The 18,945-nt window shown below is 57.7% G+C and overlaps 1 protein-coding gene across 1 annotated transcript in view; it reads left to right on the top strand.

The window, feature by feature from the left end:
• The first annotated feature begins 12,889 nt into the window (after positions 1-12,889).
• The window catches only part of SAMD11 (sterile alpha motif domain containing 11), a 64,993-nt gene continuing 58,937 nt past the window's right edge, over positions 12,890-18,945 (top strand). The window contains exons 1-2 of the mRNA XM_059487595.1: positions 12,890-13,364; positions 15,267-15,358. Of these exons, the coding sequence (XP_059343578.1) occupies positions 12,905-13,364; positions 15,267-15,358 (552 nt within the window). The 5' untranslated portion in view covers positions 12,890-12,904. The remainder of the gene's footprint in view (positions 13,365-15,266; positions 15,359-18,945) is intronic.

Below are 18,945 nucleotides of genomic sequence, written 5' to 3'. Positions count from 1 at the left end.
TCAATTAAGCTTTTCAGGGTAGAATTAGCGCGTAAGCCAAGCCTAGACATGATGACTCTGGGGTTTGAATTTTAGAATTGGTCTGCTAGGGAGAAATGAGAGTTTTCTCTCGGGCCTGTGGCACAGCTGAGCGGGGCCATGCACGGCCCTAAATATTTCAGAGGCTGGAAGCCACAAGTATGTGGAGGTTCTCCTCATGTTAATGTGTCTGATGGGTTTAAAAGCCCGAGATCCCCCTGGAAACCAGGCAGAACAGATCCCCAGGCCCTGCAGTTTCAGCTGGAGCCACTGTGCTCTCTGAACTGCTGGCTGTCACTGGAGGAGAGCCACAGAAAGCGGAGGAGTTTCTCATCCTCAATGCACAGAGGAGAAAGCAGCTTTGTAGAGTTTGGTAATTTTTTTTCATAACTTACAGTAAGATTGTGAGCTGCCCTCCCAAAGCACAAAGGGGATATTTTAAATCCTATTTTTTTTAATTTGGCAGAATGTCCCCAACTTCTGGCACCTGCAGGACACATTTTCCCAGTGTCTCCTCCCACCCCATCAGTGTGAGTGTACAAAATGACATCAGTGCACATTCAGTGTGCACACAGACCCACACAAACTTTGTGCATTTGTGTGTCTGTGCATTTCACACTCAGTCCCAGGGACAGCCGGGGGTGTCCCCAGAGGACACTTTCCCTGTATTTGTGTTGTGTCACCCCCATTTCTGAGCTCTCCCAGGCTCTCCTCGGCCCTGGATCTATTTCCTTTTATTATCCTGGCAGGAGCTGAGCTTCATTAGGGAAGTGGAGTCTCTAACAAGGATGGGGAATGGCAGCAACAAAAGGATGCAGCAGTATAAAGTTATGTCAAAAAACCTTTACAAGAAAAACGGCTGACATTAGAAACAAGGGGCATTAAAAATTCAGCAGGGTTGGGAGGGGGGGGCAGGACTGGGGAGAGAGAAACAAATAAATACCCAGGCTCTAAACGAATAAATCCTTTTATTTGGGAAATGCATCAAACCCTGCATGCTATTAGAACTGGTTTTATTTCTATTACTGTTAATAACAATGATAAATACATTTTTTTCCGGGGTCTCGGTGTGGGCTATCAGCATTTTAAATACACATTTAACCAGGGAGGTTTAACAATCTTCCCCTGGTGCTGATGTTCAGTGCCTGGGAGCTGTTTCCTCCTGCCCAGAACGGAGCTGCCCTGCTCAGCCAGCAGATAATTTTGGATGGGTCTTGCCCAGTGGCCCAAATTTAGTCAGCTATAACTGGATCCTGTAAGTGACACCAGCCCTGTTGTTTGGCTGGTCAGAGACCCTGGAATCTCGTGATCCCCGAGCTTTTCCAGTCAGGCTCTTGTGGAGAATCTGTCGACCCAAACACACAAAACCCCCAAATTTGGCCGATGTGCAGGCAGGGATGAATCAATTTGTGTAGGAGCTGAGCAGGCCAGAGGAGGAGGAGGATGTGGAACTTGGATTCCTGTGCTCTCCAAGCACTGGGGACTGACTTCAGCTGCTCTTTGCGTCCCGCCCTGAAGATCTCAAGCCAGGATTTATTTCCCTCCCTCGCTGCACACTGACAAACACAGGGGGAGCCTGGGGTGCTAATCCAGGGCTGCAATCAGCAGAACTGGGAATCAGAACTCCCCCTCCATCCCTGCCTCCTTGGGGGCTGCAGGTGGAGCATGTCCCTGTCCCATCACCTGGGACAGGCAGGGTGGGTGGGGTGAATTTGCAATTTGGCACAGGGGAAGCTTTGTGTGCAGGCAGCCCCGGGGCTGGGGGGGTTAAAGTGCTCTGTGATTGCTCCTGGGCCCCTGTGAGCACTGAAATTCCTGCGCAGGGTGGGCAGGAAGGGGTCAGTGTGCTGGCAGGGACAGGCACAGGCACCTCTGTTTGCACAGCTCTGTGTGTGTTTTTGTGTTTTTGTGTGTTTTTGTGTGTGTGCGGGGCTCTCACACAATTCTCCCCCTAATATTATTCATCCTTATTACGTATCATTATTCTTTATTATGATTTATATGCCGTGCCATGGCTTTATGATGATTTATGCCCCCATCCCCAGAAGAGCTTATGGAAGGCATCACACAGCAGGAAGACAGCAGCCCTGTTCAGGGGAAGAAACATGGCTTTCTCCCCCAGCAGCAGCTCCAAGGCTCCTCCTCAGCCATCAGGAACCTCATTCCTGGGCTCCCACAAAAGGATTTGGGTGTAGTTGTACCAAGGCTTCAAGTCAAGCTTTTATCTAAACTCATGGTCTCCAGTTCCTCTGCTGCTGTCCTTCCTTCTGCTGCTTCTTGTAGGTCTTCATTTCCATCTTGCCTATTAAAAGAGATTAATTTAATGATTGCCCTTGAAGCAATCTTTGTTCTGTTTGGGGAGGAACTGCCTTGGCTGCTTTAGGGCAGCTTCACCCGGTGGCACGCCACAAATCAGTCACAGCTGAGGGACATTTGCAAGGCTCAAAACAAGGGTGGGAGCTTCCCACCTGGGTCCCCGTGTGTGAATAACAGAGATCCAGTGCAAAACGCTGGCTGAGTTGCCAGAAACGCTTCAGTGTTTGCCTGGAGGAGCCTCAGCCTATAAGTGACAGCTTTTGAGCCAAAAGGTCCTGTTTGGGTAACAGGATAACTCAGCCAGAAGAAGGAGCTTGCTCTGGAGGTAAGGGCAGAATATTTAAAGAACTAAAGGAGGCAGAATATTTAAATAAATGTAAAGGACGCTGAAGCTCGTTCCCCCCAGATTCCATCCTCTGCCAGAGCCACGCTCCCCTCAGCCTCCTCCTCCTCTCTCCCCATCCACTGCTGTGCTCTGAGGCCGTTCCTGGATGCACAGGGGAGAGGCAGAGCTGCCAGGAGCCAGGGATTTCCCAGAGCTGCTCGTGGCAGGGAGGCTCAGGGTTTGTGAGTTATGGCAAAGCCATGACAACCATGAAAACAGCCCCACCCCAGCCTCCACTCCCTGGTGGCACGGTGGTGGACACAGCCAGGATAATCTGCACTGGGGAAAGGCTCTGAGAGCCTTCCTGGGGCTGGGAATGCAGCAGTGAGGGGTGAGGTGTGGCTGAGGCCAGCACAGCTCAGTTTTCCATGGGCTGGGCACTGTGAGGAGGCTCCAGGCCCCTTTGCTGGGTGTGCAGCCCCCAGGGAGCCCAAACCTCCCACCCAGCCCCTTCCCCTGGGGCAGAGCACAGGAGACAAGCTCTGGGCTTAGGTTTCTGTGCTGAGCTTGGGGTTTTTGAGCTGGTATCCAGACTGGATGCCAGAGGTTTCTAAAGCTGGCCCGGAGTGGATCTGATCCTGCTGGAAACCTTGGCACAGCTGACGTGAGGCAGAGGAAGAGCAGCTGGGTGGGACAGGGGCTGTTCCTGCTCCTTGCACAGCCCGGGACAGCCTGGCCCTGGCTGGAGGAGAAATGCAAATGATAAATAATGTTTGGGGAGCTGATCGAGCACACACGGGTGCTGCCTGTGTGTGTGAGTGAGTGTCAGAATTAGGGAGCAGCAAGTATTTAATCACAATAAACAGCCACATTGTCTTCCCTCTTCCCGAGGAGCTGGTCGGGCATCCAGCTATTTTATTTATTTATTAAATATCTCTGGAGATAGCTCAGCAGCAGGGGAGTGCTGCTCTGTCTCCCAAACGATGACTGCCATCAGGCTGGAGAAATCAGTCATTTCTGGCAAGGAAAAAACCTCTCTTTGGTGGGTTAATGATGCAGGGTAAATCCTGACAGTGGCCAGTGCTCTGAGCACATGAGACATGACCTGAGGGAATCATAGATTCTGGGGGGGCTCTTGCTGCTGCTCCTCTGTAATGGGATTGCTGCTTTATAATGGCTTCAACTTCTTCTCCTTTCCCCCCTTTATCATTATTGACCAAGGAGCACCAGTAAGGCTGGAGAATAAATAGTTCCCTGATGGTTAACAACGGGCCCTGCACCGATTGGAATTCAAGCTGTGCTCCCTGTTATATTCTTTATAATCACACTTTATTGCAGGGGGTGGAAAATAAAGCATCTCCCTCTCCATCCCCCCCTTTTTCCTCCTCTCCACCCCTGGGAAATTGGGTGCTGCCTTCTCCTGGGGCAGCTGAGGAGGCTCCGGGGCTGAGCACCCACCATGGCACAGGCAGACCATGGGGGGACAGCAGGAGCATTTCCAGTGAGAATATCCCCATTCCAGTGGGGACAGCAGCATTCCCAGCAGGAACATCCCCAACAGGAATATCCCCGTTCCCAGCTAAACCAGCACCGTTCCCAACGGGAACAGCACCATTCCCAACAGGGACATCCCCATTCCTGGCAGGAACAGAACCATTTCTAGCAGGAATATCCCCATTCCCAATAGGCACAGCACCGTTCCCAGGGAACATCCCCATTCCCAGCAAAACCAGAACCATTCCCAGCAGGGACGTCCCCATTCCTGGCAGGAACAGAACCATTCCTAGCAGGAATGTCCCCATTCCCAATAGGCACAGCACCGTTCCCAGGGAACAGTACTGTTCCCAACAGGAATATCCCCATTCCCAGCAGGGACATCCCCATTCCTGGCAGGAACAGAACCATTCCTAGCAGGAATGTCCCCATTCCCATCAGGAACGTCCCCATCCGTCCCCGCCGCTGTGCGGGACGGTCCCGCCCGTTCCCCGCGCCCCGGCCCGGGGGAGCCGCGGCGGAGGCGAGGCAGGACCCCGCTCTGTGTGTGTGTGGTGTGTGTGTGTGTCTGTGTGTGCTCCATCCCCATCCCCTCCCCGCATCCCCGCTCCCCGCCCGGCCCCGCCGCCCCCGCTGCCGCCACCCCCGGCGGCGCGGCCGGACGGGCCCGGCTGGCTCCGCCGCCCCCCGCCTGGGGCCGGCCCGGGGCTGGCTCCGGGCTCCCGGGGGCGGGAGGTGATGATTTTCCAGCGGGTATTTGTCAGGTCAGAGTCTGCGCCGCCCGCCGGGCTCCGCGCCGCGCTCCCCGGGTTATTTATTACCTCTCTCCCCGGCGGCAGCGCTGCGGCTCCGGGGCCGCTGCCAGCAACCCGCGGCGGCTCCGGGCACCGGCGGGGGGGTTCGCGAGCAGCGACGGGCGGGCAGCGCCGCTCCGAGCCTGGCAGGGCTGCTCCTGGCCCGGCCGTGCCGTTCCGAGCCGTTCCGAGCCTGGCAGGGCTGCTCCTGGCCCGGCCGTGCCGTTCCGAGCCTGGCAGGGCTGCTCCTGGCCCGGCCGTGCCGCTCCGAGCCGTTCCGAGCCGTTCCGAGCCCGGCCGTGCCCCGTCCCTGTCCCCGCTCGGCACCGGCCCGCGGTGCCCCCGTTGTCCCGGAGCATTCCCGGCCCCAGGTGCACCCGCTATCCCGGGGCACTCCCGGAGCGTTCCCGGCGCTGCTCGGAACGGGACGGGCAGCAGGGAAAGGCTTTTCTGCACACCGATGTTGAAAAGCTCCCCGGCTAAGTTCGGGCAAAGGGAGTTTGGTGCCTCCGTGCCCGTGGTTTGGGTCGGTGCCGATGGAGACAGAATCCAGCAGAGCATCCCAGTCTCGCTGGGCTGAGGCTCCCGGCTCCCCAAACACGCTGTGCCATTCCTTAATCACGGGAAATGTGGGTTTGCAGGCGTGCGGGGAGGGCAGCCGTGCCAGCCGGGCAGGGCTGGCAGAGCCTGCACTCCGGGGGTTTTCAGCTCTGGAAGCTGGACTGCCGACCAGGGCTGTGGCTCACTCTGGCTCTTGCCCATACCCGAGATCAGACGGTAAAAGTGAGGCACAGCCTTGCCTGGGAGAGCCCTGGGGGCTCTGCCTGGGCTCCAGCAGCGCCCAGCCCGGGCTCTGGGCAGTGGGGTCAGGGCTGTGGCATCCTGCCAGCCAGGCCTGATGAAAAACGACCCAAAATCCACAGGGCAGCACTGTTACACGATTTACATTTATGGCATTTTTTGTCGAGTCACCGTATGCAAAGTTTTAGATAAAGCTGGATGCAGTCCCCAGGCTGACCTTATCTGCTGTCACAGGCTGTGTTGTGTTCCTAGGATACCTCTAATCCAAGGATTTCCCAGTGCTTTCCAGACAATGTTCATTAACATTTCAGCCTCATTTCAGCCCGCCTGATTCCTTGCATGCAAATTCCTTGTGAGCCCCATCAGTTTGGCTCCCCTGGCTGTAGCTGTGTGTCCTCCCATGGATTTTGTCCCTGATGTTGGGGCATGAGGCTGCTCCAGGTGTTGGGACAGGGACATCAGGGCAAGGCCTGACTTGTTGGCTGGAAATTCCCCCATTTTTGGGGGGAATTCTGTTCGTGATGGGGATTTCAGGGTAAAGTTTCCCTTCTGCACCTTCTGGCCTGATCTGTCTCTTGGATGGAGTAGAGTTCCTGGCTGCTGCTCTCCCTGGAGAGCACAGGCACTTAACCCTGGTCCTCTGAGAAACTCCAGGGTCCCCACATGTGACAGACAGGCCACCCCATTTCTCCTGCAAGGACAAGGAACTCATAATTCAGCCTCACTCCTGACAGCTGATCCCGTGATCATTAAGGGGCCCTTCAGACTTGAACCTTGTGTGCTGCTTGCAGGGCATTACCCAGGTGAGAAAGAGTGGGAACAGCTCTCCCACCCTGACAGAGCTCCTGGGACACAAGGGAAAGCAGGCAGCAATGGAAATATTATGTAGCTGTTGTTTAACTGTCTATTTATTATTTCTGTTGTGGTGTCCCCTGGTTGTGGCCACGTCCAGGCTCCCCAAAGCTCGGTCAGGGCAGCTCTTGGTGAGGGGGGACACAGGAGGGGAGCTGGGCATTGCTAACGAGGGAAAGGTGCTCAGCAGCACTCAGGGCTGCTAATTACCAATTACTAATTACCCCCCACTCTGATTATCCTCGAGAGAGCAGGGACTCTGCTTTTGATCCTCCTGCATTTCATCTGATAATTGGAGGGGGTTCCAGAGGGAGGGAAGGAGGTGTCCTGAATCAAGGGACAGTGCCAGAGGTGTTTCCAGTGCTCTGCTGAGGGAATGCTGGGGACACCTCTCACCTCCCAGTCCCTGCTGAGGTACTGCTGAGATTTATTCCTGTTTTCTCTTGAATGTACTCTTTTTTTTTGTCACAGACATCCTTACAGTTCCCTTTTCTTGTGTGCAAACACAGATCTCTCCCAGCAAACACAGCACACTGCTGCTGTGGAGGTTAATCCAGACTGGGACTTGATTTCCATTTTCACTCGGCCAGAGCTGATCCAGTCCTTGAGGTTCTGACAGAAATACTGAATGGGCTGGAGCAGCAGGCATTCCTGCAGTCAAACTCAGAATTCCCTGGTGAGTAATGCTGGGGCTGCTCCCCAGGTACCAGCAGGAGGCAGGGGGAGAACCCTGTGCTCAATAATTCATGGATCCATAAAGATTTTATATATTTTTTTTTGAGCAAGCAATAATTCTTTGGAAATTAAGGCTAATTAAAAGCAATGCCGTCCTTACAAATGCAGTTACTTGCTTAGGACAATTTTATATTTGCTTCCTGTGCTGCTCCCATGTGCACCCTAATCAGTGTTTTGCTGTAATTGTGAGCACAGACCATAGCAGAGAGACAGACTCCTGAAAAGCCGGGCTGTAATAGACTTGAGGGTCTCCTGGATATTTACAGTGCATTAGGCTCTTTTATTTGGGGGTCAGAGCTGCTCTAACCCCCGAGCAGTGCTTTATGGCTGATGGGTGCAGAGAAGTGGCTGCTGCTGGCTGGACCTAAAAGGGACAACAGGAACTCCTAAAGGTCTCCTTCCTCTGCTCCTCATCCTCAGGGCTGGGCCTCACCTTCCTGGCCAGCCTTTCCCAGGTAATCAGGGAGGAAATGTGTGCTGGAACCCAGGGTGCCATGGCTGTGTGCAGCAGTTTTGGCTAAAGGAGGATGTGTGACAAACGAACCCTTCCCAGTGATTTGTGTTTGCCAGAGAGCTCAGATAATAATTTTAGGCATTAAAATGATCTGTAAGCAGCTTGCTCTGACATTTCTGCCTTTGCCACGTGTGCTGTGCTGCTGCTCACAATTCCCTGGTTTTGCTCAGAGGCTCAGTTATTGAACCTGGGAGAAACAGAGCTCTGCAAATCCCCAGGATGGGCTGGAAACGCCTCAGGAGTTTCACAGAGACGTTTGCTCCCAGGCTGGAGAGTGAAGCACCTGAGTCTGCAGTCCCCAGGTGCTGCTGCAGTCCCACGGTGAAGCAGAGCAGGCAGGGGTTGGAATGCCCGACTCCACACGTAGAAAAGATCCCTTCTGGAAGGCTGACAACAAATAAACTCAGTGGTGAGCCCCTGCAGCAGCAGCTTTCCTCTGCACTCTGCACTGGTGAAGGAGCAGAGGAGTTGCTCCTCTCCTGAGAAACTCAAATCACCACGAGAAGATCCAAATATGCAAATGCCAATTTACATGTTTTTTGAAATTCCCTTTGTTTTGTTTTGGTTATCCCTTCCTTATCTCCTATCTAAGTTTCTGTTTGATTAAAGCCCTCTGTTGCAGCACAGCTGTGGTTTACATCCAGCAGACTGTTTTTATTGGATTGTAGGATTTGAAAGAAAACGGAACCAAACAAGAGGAGCCCTGGTGTGGTCCTGCCCCAGGAGTGAGTGAGGGCTGAGTACAGAGCTCTGGGATTGTGTTTGTGAGCTCACTGCTCGGGCCTGGGACTGTTTGTGGGGATGATTTTGGTGGGTTTGTCCCAATATAACCAATGTGCAGAAGGGACCACGGTGTTCCACTTCCAGCCCAACCAAAGGCAGCGTTCTGCAGCAGCAGGATTAAAGGGAAGAGCCCAGAATTCCTGGGAAAGCATTTTTATAGGGAAAGTCTTTCCCGGTGCCCTCCCTGCCCTGAAGAGCCACCCGTGCCCTCCCCAGGCTGGCTGGGCTGTCAGAACATCTCTGCTAATGAAGCAGTCTGGCCTGGGGCTGCTCCTGCTGCACTCCCCATCCCTGGCAGGAGCTGGGAGGGGAGGACAAAGCCAGGGAAGCCCGGCTGGGGCACAGCCCCGGTGTCCCCAAAGCTGGGGACAGCCCGAGGGATGGCTCTGGCTGCCTCAGGAGCTGCTGGGGTGGCTCCCTGCTCTCCTCCCTGCCCTTTGCTGGGGAGAGGGTTGGGCTGTGGATGGGACCTGATTGTGGACGGGGTCTGTTTGTGGATGGGATCTGTTTATGGATGGATCCAGGATCTCTGGATGGAATCTGTGCTGGATCCTGCACAAACAGGAGCTCTGGATGGAATCTGTGCTGGATCCAGGAGCTCAGGATGGAATCTGTGCTGGATCCTGCAGGGACAGGAGCTCCGGATCCCTCTCTGGAGATTGCTCACCTCACAGGTAGCTGGGTTTCTCTCTCCTCCCAGCCTCAACCTGTCTTTCCTGTATCTGCCATGAGGGCCTGCCCCTGCAATCAGGTTTTAAAACAGCTCAAAGGACCTTTGATGTGAGTTAGAAACTCAGGGGTTTGCTGAAGCACATGTAAATAACTCACATCTAGGAAGTTTTCTCTTCTTTTATTGGTTGAATAGTGGAGGAATGTCCAGGATAAGGAATTTGTCCCTGAAACTGGTGATAGGATGTGGAGGAAAATCTTTCTTTCTTAAGTGTAAGAGCTGTGCTTGGAGCATTATCTCCACTTAGGAAGCACTTTCTGGCACAGGTAACTCTGGCAGTTGTTGACACATTGACCTGAGACAGAGGTTTTGTTTCAATCCCAGGTGATGTATCCCAGAGGTGGGGAAGGGATGCTGAGAAATGATCGCTATTTACTCCGTTTGCTGTGGCAGTGAGCAAATGAAGACTCATGCTTTCACTTTGCCTGCTGCCCTGGAAACACACAACAACAAAAAGCTCAGAGAGAGATCCCTGCCCCAGACTGGGAACCTGTTCCAGTTTGGGGAGTGTGCAGAGCAAACCTGGCTCCCCTCTCTCCACATGTGCACGGATTTGCCTGCTGCTCTCTGATCCGCTCTCCAGGGGTGAATCTGTTTACACTAATCCCAAAAGCTCTGCTATTAGAGACTGGAGCTGAGCAACTCCGGGCTCTGCTGGGAGCTCAGAGCTCTGCTCTCTGCAGGCAGGAGCCCTCAGTGACCCCAGTGCTTGGGACAGGGATGGCATCAGTCCCAGCCTGCGCCTCTTGCACCCCCAAACTTCCCTGAGATCTGCCAGAGCATCTTCCCCGTGTGGGAGAGGCTCCTGCAGGATGGGGGCCGCTCCTGCCCTGCTCTCCTGTCACCCCTCCTGGAGCAAACACGGGGCCTTCCCTTGGAGAGGCTGTGGCCAAGCTGTCCCTGCCCTTGGAGGTGGAAGGGTAACAGCCCTGATGGCTGTAAAGGAAAGAAGCTTCGAGAAAATACCCCCACTCCCTTAAAAAAGTGCAAGGAATTCAGGCCCAGGAAGCTGCAAAGGAGATGGAGTCAAGGGAAGGCTGAGGAAGAACCCAAGGCTCTCAAGAGCCCAGGCAGTTGGATGTGATAGAATGAAGGGTTTTGGAAGCCAAGAGTGAGAGCCCAGTGCAGTTGGATGTGATAGAATGAAGGGTTTTGGAAGGCAAGATGAGCCCCTCTCACAACACAGCCCCTCTGCCCTCCATCCAGGATGCTCTGGCTGCCACAGCAATGTCTGTGTCTCCCACAGCCTCTCCCAAGCATTCTCCTTGGATCATTAGGTGATAATAGAAGGTGATTTTCCCCCTGTCATCTCAGGCAATCACGAGCATTAAGAATAAGAGCCTAAGCCTGAAAGCCTCAATGAGAGGGTTTGATGGGTCTGTGGATGTGCCTCCTTCATCAGAGCCAAAGATGGATCCCAGAGCTGGAGCTCCTGGAGGATAAAATGGCACAAAACAAGGGCGGTGTCAGGTGGCTCAGCAATGGCTCTGCCAGGGGCTGATGGCACACAGCAAAGCCACTCCTCACCGGCTGCAGGGCAGGGTCAGACTGTCCCCAGCCCACCCTGCAGGCAGGTAAGTCAGGGGACACGGCCTGGGACAAACTGGGAGCTCTGTGTGGTTCTGGGAGCTCTGAGGCAGCGCTCACACACAGCTCCCACTGCTCTGCCACTGCCAGAGACTCGTGGGCACATTTATTGTCCCATGGTTAGGGGGATAATTTATTGTCGTTCCCATCCTGGGTAGGATTCCTCCTGCCCATTGGATCCCACTTTGGCATCCAGAGGCAGGGAGCTCCATCCTGCTGAGGTGACACATCCCTGTGACAACCACACAGCTTCATTTTGGGCCACCTCGTCCTCTCGGGGCAGTTCCACATGGACCTTGTGCTGTGTCTGCCACAGTTTGTGACAGAAAACAAATTCACCCAGTGTGTCCTTCTGTCCATCCATGGATCCATCCCTCCATCCATGGATTCATGGATCCATCCATCCCTTGATCTCTCTATCCCGTGATCCATCCGTCCATGCATCCATGGATCTATCTCCATCCATCCATCCATCCATCCATCCATCCATCCATCCATCCATCCATCCATGGATCTATCCACATCCATCCCTCCATCCATCCGTCCCTCCATCCCTCCATGGATCTATCCACATCCCTCCATCATCCATCCATCCATGGATCTATCCACATCCATCCCTCCATCCATCCATCCATCCATCCATCCATCCATCCATCCATCCATCCATCCATCCATCCATCCATCCCGGATCCAGCTCCCATCGGCCGGGCACTGCCAGCCCCGTGCCCGGGGGTTCCGGGGGTGGCACAGCGAGTCCCGGCCGTGTCCCCGCGGGTCTGTGTCCCCCCGGTGGCCCCGGGCTGGCTGAGCCGGCGCTGGCCCCGCCGTCCGTCGCTCACCCCCTCGCCGCCGCCGGCGCGGCGCTTCCCAGCGCCTCCGCTGTTTAAATGGGCCAAGTTAGAGAAGCGGCGGCGGCGGAGGGAAATCTTGTTTGGTCGGAGTCTCCGAACTGTGCGGTGACTTCTGAGCCCCGATCAATGCGTGTCTGTCCCGGCTCGGGGGCCCGGCCCGGCCCGGGGGCTGCGGGGAGCGCAGCGCTGGCGGGGACGGCTCTGTAGATGTCCGTGCGGCTGTGCGTGTGCGGAGCGCTTGTATTTGTAGATATATGTATTTATATGTGTGTACACAGAGGGGCGAGGAGCGCGGCCCCGCGTTGGTGCACGCTTCCTGCGGGAGCGGGGATTCAAACGCGGCCGGCGGGGAGCGGAGCGGCTCCGCCGGGAGCGGGGCGAGGCCGCGGCGCAGGTGAAGGGAGGCGGCGGCCCCGGGGAAAGTTCGCCGCCGCCCGGGCGTCTGGGGCCCCGCGGGCAGAGCCGGCACCGGCCGCGGCTCCGTCCTCCCGCCGGGCGCCGGCGGGGCGGGGAGGGGGCGCGCGGCGGCGGCGGGGGCGCAGCGTTTAATTTTAATTATTGCATATAAATAAATAAACCAGGTGTCAGTTTAAAGGAAGCAGGGGGGCAGGGTGAAAGGGGGCTGGCTGGCTGGCTGGGCGGCGGGGAACCCTCCAGCCTGGCGAGAAGGTGGGTTGATCTAGGGGAATCAATAAGCTTTTTTTTTTTTTTTTTTTTTTTTTTTTTTTTTTTTTTTTCTCCTTAAACCAAAATAATGTCTACGGCAGCAGAGACCTCTCCGAGATGTCAGGTATTAGTCCGGAGGGGCAGATCTGCGAGGCACACGGCAGCTCCCGGGTCTACGGTCCATTAGGCTCTCCGTGGGAGAGGGATCCCGGACAGCTCTGCTGGGGAGCCAGCCCAGGAGATTTGTTAGCGGTCTGCTCCGGGGGATACCAGCCACCTCCGGCACCCGAGCGCCAAAGGTGCCTGTGCTGCTGCTGCTGCTGCTGCTGCTGGCGCATTTCAGCCAAACTCCAGCCGGAGCCAGGGCAAGTTGAGCCGGAGGCATTGGAGCCGCTGTGCTTCGGAGACGCCGGGGCGCACGGGGAGCGCGGCGGCACCATGCCTGCCATCAAGAAGGAGCGACTTGACAGGGAGGAGATGGCCCTGGCGGCTTTTAACCAGCCCATGGAAACCCTACCCGAGTACCTGGCGCCCCTGGCCGCCGCTGCCATGCCGGTGGTCACCCCGCACCCGCCGGCGTACGAGCACATCTTCGCCCACCGCGCGTACCTGGGCTTCCAGGAGCCCCACCCGCACCACCCCCAGCACCTCCCCGAGGACCTGATGCTGGAGAGGTTCTCCTCCATCCCGGATTTCCAGCCCTTCTTTGACAACGGGGAGCCTTGCATCGAGGTGGAGTGCGGGGAGAACAAGGCGCTGCTCTACATCAATAAGTTGTGCCAAGGCAGCAAAGGACCCTCCATCCGGTACCGGGGAGAGTGGCTCACCCCCAACGAGTTCCAGTTCGTCAGCGGCAGGGAGACGGCCAAGGACTGGAAGCGCAGCATCAGGCACAAAGGTAAAGGCAGCGCCGGGGTCCCCGCGCCGCCCCGCTCCTCCTCGCATCCTCCCTCTCGCCCCGTGCTCGGGCAGAACCGAGCCCCCTCCCCGCTCCCCCGGCCCCTCTCTGCGGATCGCCGCGCCCCGGTACCGCCGAACTTTTCCGAGCCATTTGGGAACGCTTCCCTTTGGGGTGGCGTTGGGTGTTTGGGAAGGCGGGGGGGATTTGGGGGGCTCCTCTCCGCCGGGGAGAAGTTTGATGTGGCGCGGGCGGAGAGAGATTTGAACAGCGGGCGGGTGGCGGGGTGCGAGCCCCGGGGCTCGGGGGGCTCGGTGGCTTGGGGTGCTCGGTACCAGGGGCTTGGGGGGCTCGGGGTGCCCGGGGCTCGGGGTGCTCGGTGCCGGGGGCTCGGGGCTGTCGGTGGCCCCCCGCCCTCCCTCCCGCCGCCCCTGCGCGCCGCCGGCGGTGGCGGTGTCGGTGTCGGTGGCGGCGGCGGCGCCGCGGGGAGCGGCAGCGCGGCCCGGGCCGGCACCGGCGGGGCGGCGGGCGGGGCTCGGGGGTGTTCCCCTCGCAGCTGGGTGGTGCGGGCCCTCCGCGGCGCCGGCGGCTGCTGACGGGCGCCTGCCCTGCCTCCCTCCCCTCCCCGCCCGAGCCGGCGCCCCAGTCGCGGCTCCGCTGCTGCGGGCGGCAGGTGGAGAGCGGGCCCGGGGGGAGCGGCGGGGGCGGGCGGGCACGGCCCGGGCGGCTCCTAATGAGCCCAGAGCTGGAGGCGGCGGCCCGGGGGGCTGAGGAGCGATTAGGAGGTGACTGACACCTCGGCGCGGCATTGATCGCCGGAGAGCGGGGGCCGCGCTAATTGCCGCCGCCCGGCGCTTTGATGGCTGCGCTCCCGCTGCCTTCGGGAAGCCTCAGTCGCTCTGGGGTGAGTCAGGAGGAGCGGCGGGAGGTGCCCGGGGCCGTGCCCGCTGCGGGGGCTGCGGGAGCGCCTCCGCTTCCCCGGGACTGCGGCAGCGCCGGCACCGAGCCCGGCGGGGCTAAGGGGGCCGTGCGGGGCTCCCCTTCCTGAGACCCCCGGGGGCCGTGCCGGGCTCCCCTTCCCGGGACCCGCGGGGATTGTACCGGGCTGTGCCGGGCTCCCCTTCCCGGGACCCGCGGGGATTGTACCGGGCTGTGCCGGGCTCCCCTTCCCGGGACCTGCCGGGACTGTACCGGGCCGTGCCGGGCTCCCCTTCCCCGGGACCTGCGGGCATTGTACCGGGCTGTGCCGGGCTCCCCTTCCCGGGACCTGCCGGGACTGTACCGGGCTGTGCCGGGCTCCCCTTCCCGGGACCTGCCGGGACTGTACCGGGCTGTGCCGGGCTCCCCTTCCCGGGACCTGCCGGGACTGTACCGGGCCGTGCCGGGCTCCCCTTCCCCGGTTCCTGCGGGCATTGTACCGGGCTGTGCCGGGCTCCCCTTCCCGGGACCTGCCGGGACTGTACCGGGCTGTGCCGGGCTCCCCTTCCCCGGGACCTGCGGGCATTGTACCGGGCTGTGCGGGGCTCCTCTTCCCGGGACCTGCCGGGACTGTACCGAGCTGTGCCGGGCTCCCCTTCCCGGGACCCGCGGGCATTGTACCGGGCTGTGCCGGGCTCCCCTTCCCGGGACCTGCGGGCATTGTACCGGGCTGTGCGGGGCTCCTCTACCCGGTTCTTGCTGGGGCCGTGCCGGGCTGTGCTGGGCTCCCTTTCCCCGGGACCCTCGGGGCACAAACTCGGTTGCATTGCAGTTGGGGATGGTGCTGCTGGGCAGGCAAGGGGAGGGCTGTTTATATGGAAGCAGACTCGTGCCTCTCCCGTCCCCCCTTCCCTAAATACTTTCCTTTTATAAACGTGCTGATTTCTTTTTCTTCTTGTGCTTTTTCTCGTCTTCTGCATATAGGGAAAAGTTTGAAGACTCTTATGTCCAAAGGAATCTTACAGGTACATCCTCCAATCTGTGATTGCCCTGGGTGTCGAATTTCGTCTCCAGTGGTAAGATTATTGTTAAACTATGTGCTTTGGTTAAGACATCTTCCCTCTCCTCTGCCTCCTTCCCTTAAAAAAAAAAAAAAAAAAAAAAAGAAAAAGAAAAATTCTCTTTGCTTTTGTGCTGGTGGAACCGTGATCTGCGAGGGTCGTGGAGGCTGCCAGAGCCCTGCCTGCCCTGGGAGGGTTCCAGCAGTGTTAGAGAGGAGCTTGGAAGCAGAGCAGACGGCAAGAGAGCAGTGTTTGAGCTGAGGGAAGCAGCACTCGGTGGCATTTATTGGGCAGTGTTTGAGCCGAAGGAAGCAGCACTCGGTGGCATTTTTTGGTTTTCAGGGGGAGCTCTGTGTGTGTGCAGAGGCAAATCATTGAGGAGCCTCTTTGGTGGTCCCACCCCTTGGTTTCAGTGCGTTGTGCACAGGTGTGAAAGTGGCTAAATAAAGCAAAAGGGAAATGTAATTGTTGCCCACGTGTTAGAGTGAGAGCAGGCATTGTACAAACCCTGGTGAGGTGAGCTGCATGAGGAACAACTCAAATGCTCACAGCTTGAGCATCGTTCGTGCCATAGCTCACTTGTGGCTTTTGTAGATCTTTTGTGATGCTGTGTGGGGATGTGAGCAGTGCTTGGCCAGGTGATGCTGTGTGAGGATGTGAGCAGTGCCTGGCCAGGTGATGCTGTGGGGATGTGAGCAGTGCCTGGCCAGGTGATGCTGTGTGGGGATGTGAGCAGTGCTTGGCCAGGTGATGCTGTGTGGGGATGTGAGCAGTGCTTGGCCAGGTGATGCTGTGGGGATGTGAGCAGTGCCTGGCCAGGTGATGCTGTGGGGATGTGAGCAGTGCCTGGCCAGGTGATGCTGTGTGGGGATGTGAGCAGTGCCTGGCCAGGTGATGCTGTGTGGGGATGTGAGCAGTGCCTGGCCAGGTGATGCTGTGGGCATGCTGAGCAGTGCCTGGCCAGGTGATGCTGGCTGCTGGGTGTTTTCTGGGCTAGCAGTACCCAACATTCACTATGCACTTTCCTAGCAGCAGCATTTTCAGGGTTTTCAGGTGCATTTCCAGCACAGACAGCTCTGCATGAAGCCAGTGTGTGGTACAGTATTTGAGAGCTGGGTTTGGAAAGTACAGCTAGAGGGGAAAAAAGAGGTTGGTGCAGCTTTGGGCAAGGAGAAATAAATCTTTCTGGATTTGCCTTCCACTGCTTCCCCAGCTGGGAAAGGGGTTTAGGATGTCAGAATTTGCACAGCAAGGCCAGAGCCCAGTGAGGAGCTCTGTCAGAGCTGTTTCTCAGTGCTCCCTGCACTTTCTGTGCTGTACTTAGCTCAAGTCCCTGACCAAAGGACAGTTCCACATTTTGAACCTGAATTCTTTGTGGTAGCTGCATCCACTGCACATCCAGAGCAGCCACACAAGGAGGAGGATTAGTCATTGGGCATGGTTTTTATTTCCCCATTTAGTGATTGCCCATTCGAGAATCAGGGGCTGATTCTCCTCAGAAGTAGAAATGCTTTATTTATAATGCAGATGACAGAGACTGGCAGTGCCTGGTCCTGTGTGATCAGTGGGGCTGTGCAGATGGGGAGCTCATCCTGTCTGCAGCTGCTTCCACGCTCTGCAATCGGTCCTTGGACAGCGGGGATGGGCCGGCAGAACTCGGGCAGTGCCGTGGCAGGGGCAAGGCAGGGTCTGCACCTCTGCGTGACCCATCAGCCCATCGGGCAGCAAAGGCAGCGCTGTGCTCCGGGCTGAGCCCGGCTGTCCCTGCGGGAGCGGTGACCGTGTCCCCCGTGCGTGTCCCGTGTGTGTCCCCTGGCATCCCCGAGCGTGTCCCCTGTGTGTGTCCCCCGCCAGTCCCGAGCGTGTCCCCTGTGTGTGTCCCCTGGCATCCCCGAGCGTGTCCCCTGTGTGTGTCCCCCGCCAGTCCCGAGCAGCCCCGGGGCAGGGCCGGCGGTTCCGAGCCCCGCGCTCGGTCTGGAGGGGAAATTGCAGCGAGCGCAGCCCCGGGCTGGCAGCGCCCCGGGCCGGGCTGCGAGCCCGCTCCCCCCGTTCCCCCCGTTCCCCCCGCTCCCCCCGCTCCCCCCGGCCGCCGCTGGCGCCGCGTTCCCCGCCCGTGACCCGGCGGCCCCGGGGCCGGCGCCCGCCCCCCGCCGCCCGCGCCGCTCGCGCTGCAGCTGCAGACGGGGCCGGCGCCGGGGCCGCTCCGCACCGACCGCCGGTTTCCTGCGCCGAGCCTCGGGGGGAGCGGCCCCGGCGGCGCCTCCGCCCCCGGCCTGCCCCCGCGCCGCCGGCCGGCAGCCAGGCATCCGTCCGTCCATCCATCCATCAATCATCCATCCATCCATCCATCCATCCATCATCAATCCTTTCATCCTTCCATCCATGGATCCATGCATCCATCCATCCATCCATGCATCCCTCCATCCTTCTTTGCATCCTTCCATCCTTCTCTCCATCTGTCTTTCTCTCCATCTGTCCTTCTGTCCCTCCATTCATCCCCCTGTCTGCCCACCCATCCTTCTGTCCCTCCATCCTTCTGTCTGCCCCTCCCTCCCTTCTCTTTAGGACGGACAAACCTAACCACTGGATTGTTTCCCTTACAGACAGAGTGTGACCCTTGCTGTGTGTTCCATTCTCTGGTGCAGCCTCTGAAGGGGAGTTAGGGCTGGAGGCTGGCTGCTCCTCATCCTCTTTTCCCTCTGTTTCCCATGGATATTTGGTTTCTGGGATAGGGTTTCTGTTGGAAAGGTGGCTCTTATGGGGTTGAGGTAGAGAAGACCCCTTTCCCCAGATCTGTTGTGGCATGGCCACATTCAAACAAACAAACAAAAGGAGCCATAAATGATGTTTGGGGTTTGCCCCTGTCCATCCCATGCAGAGGCACAGGGTGGCTGTGCAGGGCTGAGCACTGACAGTGGGAATTAATTTGCTGGGCTGTGTTTTGCTCTTGGTTTGATTTATGTGTGATTCCTTTATTTGCTGCTTTTTGCTTTCCTCATCGTGGTTGTTGTTTTCCTTTGCTGCCCCGAGGTTCAGGCCCCAGTCCAAGACTTTGTCAGGGATGGAGGGAGGAACTCTGTGCTGCTAACTTCAACAATGCCAGTGAGGACCAAATCTGTTTGTTAGCCCTGAGGTTCCTGAGCCTCCTCCTGGGCCCTGTTTTGGGTGGAAGGCAGCTCTGAGTGTCCCCAGAGTGGCTCTGTGTCACTCCTGGTGCTGGGCTCCTTTCTGTCCTTCCCTGGCTGCTCCACAGTTTCCTTGGGAGCAGAGCAGGGCAAGGAAGGGACATCCAGGGGCTCCAGGGCATGGTGGGATCCAAATTCAGAGGTTTTCATCAAAAAGGGAATCTCCCATACCAGGCACGAGTCCTCCAGGAGAACTTTGCTGTGCCAAGGGGACTTTGCCTGCTGCAGAATTTCCTCGGCAGGATTAATTCTGAAATTTCACTGTTAACTGAGTAGATCAGATTTGGGTTCCTCTCTGAGCTGCTCTGGGTTCAGGGATGGGACTGGAGAATGTTGGGGTTTGTGTGCAGGGGCTGTTTCCATAACTCTGCCTTTGTGCCCTCGGGGCAGCCTCATGAATGTGGAAAAAGCCCCTCT

The sequence above is a fragment of the Ammospiza nelsoni genome, chromosome 22, assembly GCF_027579445.1.
Source record: "Ammospiza nelsoni isolate bAmmNel1 chromosome 22, bAmmNel1.pri, whole genome shotgun sequence".
Taxonomy (NCBI): domain Eukaryota; kingdom Metazoa; phylum Chordata; class Aves; order Passeriformes; family Passerellidae; genus Ammospiza; species Ammospiza nelsoni.
Note: the sequence above shows the minus strand (reverse complement) of the source record. Positions and strands in the feature narration are given on the sequence as shown.